The sequence below is a fragment of the Hyperolius riggenbachi genome, chromosome 1, assembly GCF_040937935.1.
Source record: "Hyperolius riggenbachi isolate aHypRig1 chromosome 1, aHypRig1.pri, whole genome shotgun sequence".
Lineage (NCBI taxonomy): Eukaryota > Metazoa > Chordata > Amphibia > Anura > Hyperoliidae > Hyperolius > Hyperolius riggenbachi.
In genome coordinates, this window is record NC_090646.1 from 211,846,236 (window position 1) to 211,861,049 (window position 14,814).

At 41.3% G+C, this 14,814-nt stretch overlaps 1 protein-coding gene across 1 annotated transcript in view; it reads left to right on the forward strand.

Moving 5' to 3' along the window:
* The window catches only part of ANKRD50 (ankyrin repeat domain containing 50), a 106,353-nt gene extending 92,930 nt beyond the window's left edge, over positions 1–13,423 (forward strand). The window contains exons 4-5 of the mRNA XM_068280051.1: positions 432–3,979; positions 8,345–13,423. Of these exons, the coding sequence (XP_068136152.1) occupies positions 432–3,976 (3,545 nt within the window). The 3' untranslated portion in view covers positions 3,977–3,979; positions 8,345–13,423. The remainder of the gene's footprint in view (positions 1–431; positions 3,980–8,344) is intronic.
* The last annotated feature ends 1,391 nt before the right edge of the window (positions 13,424–14,814 follow it).

The following is a 14,814-nucleotide window of genomic DNA, read 5'->3' on the forward strand; positions in this document are numbered from 1 at the left end:
AAATATGTCAGCCTTTCTATCCCTGTCTGTTCAGGTGTACTTTAATGCTAAAGTGGTCTGTATACATTTTTTTACATGGAAATGAGGATTAACAAGATTTAGAAAATATGTCTATTTTCTTAATATTTTATGGGTGTTCCTTGAACAATGTGAATGGAATTTTTTGAAAAAATAAACATAGGAAATACGGCTCTCTCCTATTGTGTTACAATGTTGTTGGAATGTCGGACAAGGGGGAACCACTTTTCCTTATCGGAATGAAGAATGCAGTTTTACAGCTTGAAAGATCTGATCTAATTATAGAAAAACCTAATTCTCTTGCTCTATATTCACACACATGCATTCCTAATTACTGTTATATTTCATAGCTTTTAGAAATATTGTGTGCATTGGTCTAGCACTGATTAATCATATTGTCTGTTTACTTACAGGTTTTCGGAAGATAAGTTTGGATGATCTCAGAAAAGCCTACATAGTTAAAGATGTCCAGCAATACATTCTTCACCGTCTAGACCAAGAAGAAGCACTAAGACAGCATTTAACGAAGGAAACAGCAGAGATGTTAAATCAGCTTCACATTAAAAGCAGTGGATGCTTTCTTTATCTGGAACGTGTTTTAGATGGAGTTGTAGAGAATTTTATTATGCTTCGTGAAATTCGTGATATACCTGGAACTTTAAATGGCTTATATCTTTGGCTATGTCAAAGGCTGTTTGTGAGAAAGCAGTTTGCGAAGGTCCAGCCAATTTTAAATGTTATTCTAGCTGCTTGTCGGCCTCTAACAACCATTGAACTCTTCCATGCAGTTTGGACCAAAAACATGGGACTGACCATGGAGGACTTTCAGCGCAAAATGGATGTACTGTCAAAAGTATTAGTCGATGGCTTAGGAAACACTAAAATCCTTTTCCATTATAGTTTTGCGGAGTGGCTGCTTGATGTAAAGCACTGCACTCAGAAATATTTGTGCAATGCAGCAGAAGGACATCGGATGCTTGCAATGAGTTACACGTGTCGAGCAAAAGAACTGACACCAGCAGAGGTTCAGGAGTTTGGATTGCATCTAATACATTCAAGCCTACAGTTAACAAATTCAGAACTGGCCTTATGGATGATCTGGAATGGAACGTGTGTTAAAGACTCCTTATGTACTGTAATACCAAAGGAACAAGAGGTGCTACAGTTACTAGTGAAAGCTGGTGCTCATGTTGACAGTGAAGATGACAGAACATGTTGTATTGTACGACAAGCCTTGGAAAGGGAAGATTCAATTCGTACACTCCTAGATAATGGAGCATCTGTTAATCAGTGTGACTCTAATGGAAGAACTCTGTTGGCTAATGCTGCGTACAGTGGTAATCTTGATGTAGTAAACTTGCTTGTGTCAAGAGGATCTAACCTTGAACTTGAGGATGCCAATGGGCAAACAGCACTTACTTTGGCTGCCCGCCAAGGGCACGTGAAGGTTGTGAACTGCTTGATTGGGTGTGGTATCAATATAAATCATTGTGATCATGATGGCTGGACGGCACTAAGGTCTGCAGCATGGGGTGGGCACACAGAGGTTGTTTCTGCACTATTATATGCTGGAGCCAAAGTTGATTGTGCAGATGCCGACAGTCGAACAGCTTTAAGAGCAGCTGCATGGGGAGGGCATGAAGATATTGTTCTAAATTTACTACAGCATGGGGCAGAAGTTAATAAAGCAGACAATGAAGGCAGGACAGCTTTGATTGCAGCAGCATATATGGGGCACAGAGAAATTGTAGAGCATCTTTTAAATCATGGTGCAGAAGTCAATCACGAAGATGTGGATGGAAGAACAGCCCTGTCAGTAGCAGCTCTTTGTGTTCCAGCAAGCAAGGGCCATGCATCTGTAGTCAGTCTATTGATTGAGCGAGGAGCAGAAGTAGATCACTGTGATAAAGATGGAATGACTCCACTGCTTGTGGCTGCTTATGAGGGACACGTGGATGTAGTTGATCTTCTCCTTGAAGGTGGGGCAGATGTTGATCACACTGATAACAATGGGCGTACTCCACTTCTTGCTGCAGCTTCTATGGGCCACGCATCTGTTGTCAACACACTACTTTTCTGGGGTGCTGCAGTAGATAGTATTGACAGTGAAGGTCGGACAGTTCTCAGTATAGCGTCCGCTCAAGGAAATGTTGAAGTAGTAAGGACACTCCTGGACAGAGGCTTAGATGAAAACCACAGAGATGATGCTGGATGGACTCCACTTCATATGGCTGCTTTTGAGGGTCACAGGCTAATATGTGAAGCCTTAATTGAACAAGGTGCTAGAACAAATGAGATTGACAATGATGGTCGAGTACCATTAGTTCTAGCTGCCCAAGAAGGACATTATGACTGTGTGCAGTCTCTATTAGAAAATAAATCTCCTGTTGATCAAAAAGGATACGATGGTCGAAATGCCCTTCGTGTTGCCTCTTTGGAAGGACACAGAGACATAGTTGAATTGCTTTTGAGCAATAATGCAGACATAAATTCCAAAGATGCTGATGGCCGTCCTACCCTTTATATACTATCCCTGGAAAATCAGCTAACAATGGCTGAGTATTTTTTAGAAAACGGAGCAAATGTAGAAGCTAGTGATGCTGAGGGGAGAACAGCTCTCCATGTTTCCTGCTGGCAGGGACATTTAGAGATGGTTCAGACGCTCATTTCCTTTCAGGCTGATGTCAATGCAGCTGACAATGAAAAACGTTCTGCCTTACAATCTGCGGCCTGGCAGGGGCATGTGAAAATTGTACAGCTGTTAATTGATAATGGTGCTCTTGTTGATCATACGTGTAACCAAGGTGCTACTGCACTTTGTATTGCTGCCCAAGAAGGGCACACAGAAGTTGTGCAGGTCTTGCTGGAGCATGATGCAGATCCAAATCATGCAGATCAATTTGGACGGACAGCTATGCGTGTTGCTGCTAAAAATGGACATTCACAAATAATTAAGTTGCTTGAAAAATATGGTGCATCAACTCTCAATGGATGCAATCCGTCTCCTGTACACACAATGGAGCAAAAAGCCTTAACTACAACATCAACAAAAGTGCAGTCGTTAACAATTAAGTCAAATAGCTCGTCTAGCACTGGAGGTGGTGATGTGCATCCTACTATGCGTGGTTTATGTAATGGGCCTTCTCATGCCTTTAGTTCTCCTTCAGAATCACCAGATTCTACAGTAGATAGACATAAATCATCTCTATCAAACAATTCCCTTAAAAGTTCTAAAAACTCTTCACTTCGTACGACCTCATCTACAGCAACTGCCCAGACTGTGCCTATTGATAGTTTCCATTGCCTTTCTTTCACAGAGCAAATTCAGCAACATTCACTTCCACGGAGTAGGAGTAGGCAGTCGGTGGTATCTCCTTCTTCTACAACGCAATCTTTAGGGCAGAACAATTCCCCAACAAGTGAATTTGAGTGGAGCCAAGTCAAGCCTAGTTTAAAATCAACAAAAAGTAAAGGTGGCAAAGGAGATTCTTCAAATAAATCTAATTCTGTAACAAAGAAAACCAAGCAAAGTAGCAGCTCCCAGTCCAAGGTTTTAGAATATGAAATGACTCAGTTTGACAAAAGAGTGCATGTTCCCAGTTCTGGGAGTGGAGTAAATCTACCAGTTAAGCAAATCCCTACTGACTCTTCCAGAATCCAGGCACCTTCTGCACCACAGGAAATTAACCGCTCTTCACAACAGTTTCTTATTCAACAACAGACTGCAGATCAAAAGAAAAGGAATGGAATTATGACCAATCCCAATTATCACCTTCAAGGCAATCAAGTCTTTCTTGGCAGAGTTTCTGTGCCTCGCTCTGTACAAGGCCGTGGACATCAGGAAGTTTTGGAAGGCTATCCTTCAGCAGAAACAGACTTGAGCCTTAAGCAGTCACTTAAACTTCAAATTGAAGGAACAGACTCTAGTTTTAATTACAAGAAGGAAACTCCACTATAGCTGGTAAGAAGCTTATGTTTTGTTGTGTTATATTTAATGTGCTCAAAGATGAGCTTTCATTAGTCTTCCTGCCATGAATGACAATCAGTGCATGTTCGAGTCAACACATAAGGGACTATTTACAATACAGGTAGTCCCTGGTTAAATAATAGGATAGTGACTGTATGGTGTTCTTAATGTGAATCCGTTCTTAAGTCTTAACACTGTGCCATCTCTGGCCCCTGTACCTCCTCTGTACCCCCCTGTGCCTCCCGTGTCCTCTGTGTGACCTTGATTCACCCAGTTCCTATTTCCATCCCCCTGTGCCCTCAGTGTCCCCTCTGTGCCACCTTTCCCCCATGAGCCACTGCCACCTCTGCCCCATGTCCCGCTGTGCCTCCTGCCCCCATTTGTGCCTCCCTTTGCGCCTCTCCACAAAGTATATGCAGCAGAAGCAGCAGCACCTCTCTCACTTGCTGCTTGCGCCTCCATCGATGAACGACCTCTTCTCAGCCTCACTGTTCTCCCTAGTGCCGGCTTCTCCTGATCGCATCCTTACATGCAACATGCAGAGGGAGCCAGAACCTAGGGGGAGCTTGAGAGTGAGAAGAGGTCGCTTATTGCTGGAGATGCTCCCGGAGCAGGCAAAACAAGCAGGGGCTGGGGAGCACAGGACAGGCAGTCCCTGATATCACAACGATAGGTCGTTTGTATGTCAGGTTTTAGTAAGTCAGGGCCTTCCCTGTATATACATATTGTTTATATTTAATATGGGTTTATGTGTGGCACATATAAGAGACAACAGGTGCTCAGATTAGGTAACTGTACACAACTTTGGTCCAACCAAAGCTTATTTTCTACTTATTGATGGGGACGAAAAATATTTGAACTGTTAAATCATGCAGAATTTCAGAACATTTAAACATATGACCATCTCCCCTCCCCCGTTTCAGGTATTTGACCAATTGGTCAAATACCCTGGAGCGGCTTTGGAAGCACTTGTGTCCCCGAATGCTTCCGAGGGCTCCCAAAGGGAGCAAGTTTGAATGGGGGTCAGCACTGGAACAAAGCCACCGACTAAGGACCAGGAGGCCTCTATGAGATCCACAGCTTTCCCTCCTATAGGTGAATATCTGTCTTACAACAACAAAAAAATAGATTCAGTATTCCTTTAAGAGTTTCTTGAGTTCATATTGTGATCTTGAAAGATTTGTTGTCATGCACAAATATACAAGATGAAATCATGTTAATTGTTTGCTGTCCCGTTGTTAGGATAATTTGTAGGTTACATATTTTATTTATAATCGGTTGTAAAAATATCTATAATTGAGTTATAAAACTCTGCGAGTATATTTTGCCTACATGTAAACTGGAGGTGCATGGAGTTAAATGATTTCTCTGACTTAAGCCAAGTACACATGCAAGGTAAAAAGTGTGAATGAATTTCAATGAATGACCACCATCTCTGCACTAAGTGGCATGCAACAATCCTGTAAATACTGCAACAGCATGGAACAGCACAAGCCTGTACAGACTACAGAGATACCAGCCTTCATGAGGTATTGGTGGCAGAAGTCACATATGATGTATGGAGATGTCTATTTAAAATTCATGCAGATAAGACATGAATGCTTACATGTGGCAGTCGTTCGTGATCTAAAGTTATTTGTGTGCATGGTCTCACATAAACAATAATTGCATTAATGCATCCACTAAGATTGATTGATCATTGTACTTGAAAACTGTCATTGGTTATTAGTGTTGATGTTCGTATTTGGCACCATGTGGTTTGGAACCCAAACACAAGCATTCAGCACCATTTCTGCACAGAACAGCAGGACGCAGATGCATTTCATACTTCCTGTAAGGCCTGACAGGTTATGTTCCCAATCAGTCTCTATGCCCCAATCTAGTGCCACAGTTCTGAGCTTGGCCCACGTCTTCACCTATAGACAAGTCCCCGCTTGAACAGGATGCTAAATATGTCTCCTGACTTTGGTTACCCCAGGTCTTAACGTGCAAGGCATACAAACTGAAGTAGAGAGAACCACAACCTGCTAGGACCCCACTAAGGCTAGTAATACAGTTCAGATAGTTCATAAGTATCACACAGGGCAATTACCTTGATTCAGGAGGATGAGGCCCTCCGTGTCAATTGCCAGTAATGCCAAATGTATGAGGATCAGGCAGTGAGGAATCCATGTATATTTGAGACAGTTCATGCAAGTCCACATGGAACGTTATTCAACAAGCAGTGAATGCTCCAGGCAAGGAGAGAGTTCATGCAAGGATCGCATGCAAGGTTATTCAATCTGTTCATAAGATAGTTCATAAGTATCACACAGGGCATTTACCTTGATTCAGGAGGATGAGGCCCTCCGTGACAATTGCCAGTAATGACAAATGTATGAGGATCAGGCAGTGAGGAATCCATGTATATTTGAGACAGTTCATGCAAGTCCACATGGAACGTTATTCAACAAGCAGTGAATGCTCCAGGCAAGGAGAGAGTTCATGCAAGGATCGCATGCAAGGTTATTCAATCTGTTCATAAGATAGTTCATAAGTATCACACAGGGCAATTACCTTGATTCAGGAGGATGAGGCCCTCCGTGTCAATTGCCAGTAATGACAAATGTATGAGGATCAGGCAGTGAGGAATCCATGTATATTTGAGACAGTTCATGCAAGTCCACATGGAACGTTATTCAACAAGCAGTGAATGCTCCAGGCAAGGAGAGAGTTCATGCAAGGATCGCATGCAAGGTTATTCAATCTGCAAGGATTAGTTCAGGCTTACTTAGAGTGTCCAGTAACTTAGCAAAGGTCAGTCCAGGCAGCAAGCAATGGTTATCCAAGAAACAAGGCAGAGGTCAGTCCAGGCAGCAAGCAAGGGTTATTCAGGAAACAATGCAGAGGTCAGTCCAGGCAGCAGGCAAAGTTTATCCAGAAAACAAGGCAGAGGTCAGTCCAGGCAGCAGGCAAGGGTTATTTAAGAAACCAGGCAGAGGTTGGTCTAAGCAGCAGGCAAGGGTATCCAGTTAATCACAGCAGACAGGAATCGACAATACAAGCCAAAGGTCAAGATCCAGTGATATAAACAAGTGAGTGCGCACCCAGCAACTAGCCAAAGCTATTTGCGAAGGGCGCATTGCGAACGCGTCCTCCGCCTATCAGCATGTGCGGTTTGTGGCTCAGCAGTGACGTCATCAGTGGGGAACAAGCGCGAGACCCGGGAGCCACGGATTCCGCCCGGGTCTCGGCGGAAGTTTCAAGAGCAGGCAATTTCCTTATACTTCCCTTTGCCAAGCTGGAAGGAGGAAGTATCGGAGTTAAGTGAAACAAACTCTATTATGCTGCTCGTTGTTGAAATTGTGCTGAGTGCATGTTTTTGCGTTCCCAACCCCATAATGCCAATTTGAAACACCAACAGTATTGGTTATTATATTTTCACATGATTGTGTTGGTTTTAATGACATGTTGTGTTTCATTCATTTCCAGTGATTTTTATCTAGAATCAATTTACTGTTCTCGAAAAGAGAAGAACAATGACTTTTTATTAAAGAGGAGCTGTTAGGTATAGGGTCTCAGAGAAAAAAACCACATATATCAGTAGCTAAATATTGGCTGTACTTACATTACATATGCATTTCACTGTCCACGTTTGGATTTCACAGAATTTTTATATAGTATTTGCAGAGATTGATGCTCCTGACAGCTCATGGCAGGTTCCATGTTTGACTGTCTTGTATGAAGCCAATTGTGATGTAATATCCTCCCTTACCCTGCTTCCTGATGATTCAACTCACAAAAAAGATCCGGATCAAAGATCCTAATGGTTCATGATCCGGACAACACTACTGTGCAGTGAATATTAATTAGCCATGTGGCTAGGAACAATAGAGGACTCATGCAGTATACTCTAACGGATCATGTGCCCTGTGAACAGCTCATTAATTTTTCAGTGCTGTGAGCTGGGCTGCAAGATACAAGCTGCTTTAACATGAGCCTGTAACTTCCCACTGTGAAAGCAGCCTTAGGGCGGGATAGGGAAATGAAGGGGAGGACCAAGGGAGTGCAGTGGGGAGAAGAAGCAGCCCCAGAATGCTTTGCAGTATCTGTTATGCGGCCTGCCAGCCTCCTTAGGAGCTTGGGAATAAAGAGGCTTGCTATTCAGCAAAAATCAAAGTAAGAGAGATTTTTAACTTCAGTATTGCTTTTTTGGCTTCCTTCTAAACTGTTTAACACAGGAGAATAGAGGTTTAAATTAGCTTTTGCAGCCTGACAGTTACTCTGTAAATAATGAGATTTACACTAATTTATACTAATGATTTACAATAATGTATTTTTATGCACATGTTAATGTTTCTTATTTCCCTCTTGTTACAGGATGAGAAAGCACAAGATACTAGAAGATGCCTACAACTGCAGATTATTTTTTGTGACCATAAAAGTTAACAAAAATGTAACTTGAATATTGTTTTAGGGTCTCTCCACCAAAAGGATATTTCAGTTCTATATGGAATCAGGTGTGCACTTACAGCTTGCTGGCTTTTTGTAGGTTTTGGGGAAATTGTTCTTCCTCAGTGTTGATGTGTATCTGGCTGCCTCCAATAAATGCCATTGCCGCAGTATTCTTTATGGCATGAAATGGTTGGAGAACCTAAGGGCCTGTTTTTACACGCAGATTGGATGCAGAAAAACTGACTCCAATGAATGCCTATGGAAAAATCTGCATCAGAAAAATCGCGTTTAGTGGAAACAGGCCCATAGGCATTCATTGGAGTCAGTTTTTCTGCATCCATTCTGCATCCATTCTGCGTGTAGTGGAAACAAACCCTAATTGGTAGAATGAGCTACTGTTATGGCTCTAGCAAGTGTGCAGACAGGTCATGAATTCCAACTAATAACATTTACCATATGATGCCTGTAAGAACTGTGCTCTTCTGCCTCCAAACTTGGTGTACAGCTTCCAAGTGTTCAGTAAGGACATCAAAGCATCACCTCTACATATTACATTTAGTATAGATATACTACTAAATGATTTGCCATAGCATTGTGGCAAGTAGCATTTTTTTTTTTTTTTTAATTTCATGTATTGACAGCCATGTCTCCATGTTTACATTTGAAAGTTTACTAGAGATTGCCAACAATACCATCATACATCAGGTGGTGATGTCACCCTGTGAAGGGAACTCACAACAGGTAAGACCAGTGATGGCTAACCTTGGCACTCCAGCTGTGACAAAACTACAAATCCCATGATGCCTCTGCCTCCCCAAGTTATGCTTAGAGCTGTCAGAATATTGCAATGCCTCATGGGCCTTGTTGTTCCACCACAGCTGGAGTGCCAAGGTTAGCCATCACTGAGTTAGACTGTTGTCCCCTTTGGAAACCCTGAGAGGCTGGCCCTGATTTACCCTGATTTACTAAGTTTCTCCAGAGTGGGAGAATAGTAGAGAAGCTAAACAATCTGGCAAACCTGAACTGAATATATTAGAAATTGTTTCATGGTGAACATTTGTAATTCTCCCGTTAGTCATAATAAACCATAGTGAGGAATGTTAAAAGGATAGTGAAATAGCAGTTAGGGCCACAGTTTCCACTATAGCCGAGCGGTGTTACATGGGGTAATGCTGCCTATTCAAACACCAGAATGCCATCCAAATCGATTGCTGGTGCGATTCTGGACGGCATGCTGCAGTTTTCTGTAGCACGCATCTGATCCCCTATGAGTGTGCATGGCACGGCAACAGGAATTTGGGTGTATACTCGCGTTAGTGTAGTGGAAACCGGCCCTAAGGCAGTCACAGTACTGTGTGCATATCTACGTACTACTGCAGTCACGTGACCTTTCTTTCACTAAGCTTTTCTCAGTCCTTGCCCTGGTATTATTAATTCAGCACAGGTGAGGTTTACAAGATTTTGCTGATAGAAACTAAATAAATGTAGGCCAGTTTACTTGATCACTTATGATGATTTAAGCTGATACAATTCTACAGCTTGTTTCTGGAACTCAAATATCAGTTTTGCGTGGATTGACTCTTGTTAATGTGCCTATTTTGTAGGCCACCTTAAAAGAATAAGTTAAAAATAATGCTTAAATATATTGGGCACAAAAATGCACCTTGTTTCTGCACCTAAAACTCCCTTTCCTCCCCTAACAAAAGTGCATCTAGCAGCTTTTCACACGGAACAGAAGCGTAACAAGTATGCATGTCCTGCCGTGAACTCTCTGAACTTCCTCTCTCCTCACGGCTGCTGTTTAGAACTGAAATAAGCAGTTGCCATTCATTCACTTATTTTTCCATAAGTCATGTCAGCATCTGAAAAATATAATCCAATACACTTACAACGTTCCAACATAAAAGTGTATACAAGGAAAAAAAAGACCAACGCACACTTCAGCCTAGTTTTCTGCAGTATTTGCTTATGGTATGTAATTAGCAACTCTTGTTTCATGCCCAGACAAGCCCTGCACAGTCAAGAGTCCACAACTCCTTTTCCCTCTCTTTGCAGTGGAGTTGAATGTATTATGCGCAACTTTGCAAAAAAAAATATATAAATTAAGTGCATATTTATCAACCACTGACTATCTCAGTGTTAAGTATTTTTCTGGTGCTTTAACGTTGTTTTAAACCTTATTTAAATAAACTTTGTAACCTGTTTTGTTGTTTTGTCCAGTTAGAGGAAGTATGTAGTTAACCTGTTTGTGTCAGAAGTGGACATGTACAAAAGATAATGGTTCCTTCACTTTTTTATTTTTAATTGTACTGGCATATTTATTTTCCTCATAGCATAGTATTTAGTAGTAATACAGCCTCTGCTGAGGAATTACAACATGTTATCAAAGTTTTGAATTTCTTGTCCCTGTGGGACATCTACTTAGATATATTAACAAGTGCTTAAATAAATAGCCTTAAGAATGCTAACTGTTCATCATGTCCAGGATATAGTATGTTGTGATGTTACTGTTCAGTCACCGGTTTCTTCAGGTCCTTCTGTTTTGTAAATTCCTCAACGTTGCCAATTCTACCCATAGTAGTTCTAAACTATTTATTACATCTCAGTGGAAACTGCCCGTGTCATAGGCAGACTTATTGTAATAAGTATATGGTGGTTATTATTACTACATTGTTTTACAGTGAGCTTTAATAAGCACTTGTAGCCTTTAAACTGTTATAGAAACTTTATTGGCCTGCTTAGCTTTTGATGAAACAGTTTGCACCAGTTTCGGCTGTTGTCACCATTAAAGAATAACTCTGCTTGTAAAAACATTCATCCAAATTCCCTTCCCCCTGATTACACAGCATCCAGAATGGCCCCCAAATCCCTTGCACCTGTTTGAACCACGGAAACACTTGCAGGCATGGGGACCGATTCATCTGAAAAGCCTGGACTTAATTCAGTGTTTTAATTCAGTGCCACCACTCCGTCTGGCCTCTACTTGACATTGTTGAGTAGGAAACAGAGCACCTGTGTATTCATTTTATTGGAGAGGTGGTCTACTTTCTACAGCAAATTAGGCTCCATGGAAATGGCAGAGTGGTAGTGCTAGACGAAGTACAAGCTGTTCACTCGTTCTCAGGCACCTATGGGTGTAAATAAGGTTGTAATAGGTCCCAAGGGTCTGCAGGGAATTCAGGAGGCTGACAAAGGTATTTTGGGTAACTGTACTTTATAATTAAGGATATCTATTTAAAGTAAACCTTTAAGGAAAAAAGGCTCCTTTGGGGGGTACTGACCTCAGGAGGGGGAAGCCTCTGGATCCCAAAGAGGCTTTCCCCATTGTCCTTCATAGAACATATCTTCCGCTGGGACTCCTGAACAATGTGCACCTCATGCAGGTGCAGTAGCTGCTTTCTTCTTGGGCTCTGGCGGAAATAGCTGAGCCCGATCTGGTCTGCTCTACTGTGCAGGAGCAGATGGCTCGGGCCTGCACAGTAGACTGGACCCGATCGGGCTCAGCTATTTCCGCCAGAGCTCGAGTGGCAAGCAGCAACTACACCTGTGTGAGACAAAGCTCTTGTCGGCTGACTTTCAAGGGGGCCAGCGCTGGTGGCTGATAAGCGTTGCTAAGGATAATGAGGGTAGCCTCATTAGGCTCCAGAGGCTTCACCCTCCAGAGGTAAGTACCCGCTAGGGTACTTTTTAATAAACAGAAAAGCTGTGCTGTTTCTGCTGTGTACTGTGTAGCCATGCTCACATCAAGAATCAGGTTCATACAAACTTTATTAGGATCAGGCGCTCTATTTTGTTTTATAGCTGCTGTTTAAAAAATGTATTTAAATGGAACTGTGAGAAGTTGAGGAACGTTAAGTAAATATATATTTATTACACAAATGACTCTTTACTTGTGATCTGATTATAATTTAAACAATTGGTCAGAATACATTTTGTATAACAATGGTCCTGAAATACAGGCAGGGTGTTTTTGTATTAAAGTTTATAAAGTGGGACTTGCTGCCCTTAGCTAAGTCATAATGAATCGCAGCGAGGTTGCACAGGTCTATGGACAGCCTGGAGTATAGTTCAATAACTCTTCCGCAACTATCGCTATCTTCCGGTTTAACCCAGGTGTAGGTTACAGTCAATTGAAAGCTAATAGCAGGCTTACATTTTTTAATCCAAAGCAAACATACCGGACAACTTGTTTTCTGCATAGATCTCCAGCCTGGGAATGACTTAGTAAATTAGATCTGGTCCCTTTAGCGAGTAAAGGGTTTTTTTTTTATTGAAATTCAGATCAGGACACTCACTTACAGATAGACACCCTTAAATTCTGTTTTACAGAACTCAAAATAAAATGGCCGATGAATGCCTCCAATACCAAGCTCCAATCACAAATGTTTTCCTAGTCCTATGTAGACAATCTGTGAAAAAGCTTATTCGTCTGTTTATGAACTTCCTGAGTAAGTCATGCTGAATCAATCCGCTTTAAAGCCAAAATAAACATTTATTAAGTATGTGAAATTCTAATAGCAGTCAAGTAAGATGTTGAACATAAACCATATGTGGGTATGTAGGAGTTACCTGTGCTGCAAACTGCAAACTCAGTAGTGCAATCAGGTGGGGCAATATGATAAAGAAGGAAGATTTAATGACGGCCATATTGAAGAGCATATGATAGTGAAGTCTCCCTTTTGTTTATTTGTTCAATAAATATTTAATAATGTACATTTGTATATTTGGGTGTTTGAAAGGTATGACCAGCTTTAATATTAAGATCAGTTCACAATTTGAGAGTCAATAAAAAGAAATCAAAAATAGATTCAAGGCCCTGCCCACACTGTTGTATTTAGATGTATTGTTCTAAGTTTCTGAGATCAGGACATATGGTATCCCCTTTTTGTCTAATAAGACATGCGAGTAAGAGTAATTGGGGTACAAGGAACTGATTACAGTATTTTCTGTTTATTAATGCTGCCCTATACACTAGGCAGCTCTTGAGGATTAGATGCCTCTTCAAGAGGGGGTGGGGGGGGGGGGGGATTTGGGGAAGGTCTTCCTTTCATGCTTCTGAGCTAATAAGCTCTGCTGCACCTCTGTCCAGAAATAACCACTAGAGAGAGACCAGATTTTTAGTCAGTAAATTACCTGTGAGCCAATATTTTATGAGCTCACCTTTCACAACATGATAGAGCCAGACCTTAACGAGGCATTCATTTTCCTACATATAATTATAATTTGTCAGAGTTTTTTAACAAAATGGTTTTAGCTTGACTTCATGTTAATCCACAGTACCTTATCCTAGATACACATGGCAAAAAAAAAAAAATAATAATCTTCCACCAATTTTCACATGCCTAGCATGTGTGACAACTTCCTCTTTTGCTTTCTTTGTAAAACTTATGTGAATGTTCACATATCACATATGGAGTCATTGAGAATCCTTGTGCGTAAATCAGGTGCAAGCATGCGCGGCATGTGGAAAACATGCAGGTTGTCAGTAAACCCCCATCCACCGCAAAGCAACACAAACAAAAAACATTTAATGGAAAGGAGCCCATAGACCAGGGTTCTCGGGGAAACCAAGGGTTCCTTGAGGACATTTCAGGGGTTCCTTGGAATTTTTCCCACTGATGAGTGGCCTCAATTGGTACCTCATTGGCTCCTCTATGAAAAAAAAGGCTAAATTAAGGGTCAGTATAAAAAGGACCACAGTAACGAAGAACAGTATGTTAATGAGGCAGTATAATAAAGATCCCTATTATAGGGGAGAACTATAATTGCCAGAGCTAGATTTAGAAACACTAACACTGGCTACTATAATAGGGAGTGCTATAGAGGAGGAACATGGAGTGGGAGCCAAACAAGGAGGCTGTTGCAGTTACAAAATGTTTTTAGCCACATCGTTTAAAGACCATGCCTCCTGCAAAATAAATCCTCATTCCCTCTAATAAATTTTCTGAGATACAAAAATTATTTGATAGGTTCCTCTAGGTTGGAAAGGTTGAAAAAGACTGCCATAGACTTTCATTAATGTGCAATTTTTTGCTGCATGACAACGCAAAAAATCACATGTAGTGAAATCCTGTATCAACAGTTACATGGTGAGGCCACTAAAAGAAAAGTATAAAGAGCTTCTGTCTAATATTCTGACACAATTTGTACCCATTTCACAACAGTTAAACATTGTTTTGACATGAGAAATGCAGCCAAACTAAACCACAGATTCTGGCTTTGCCAATATGACGTCATTTCATTATGTGTAGGAAATGTGAGAGACCTACTTTACGTATAAAATATCACTCTGGGCTATTAAACAGAAGTTCAATTCTTCTTAAAACTATTTTTGTCGTTTTTAAGTCTACCTGTTAGTTTAACAATATACTGCTTTGCTGACCTCAGACAACATG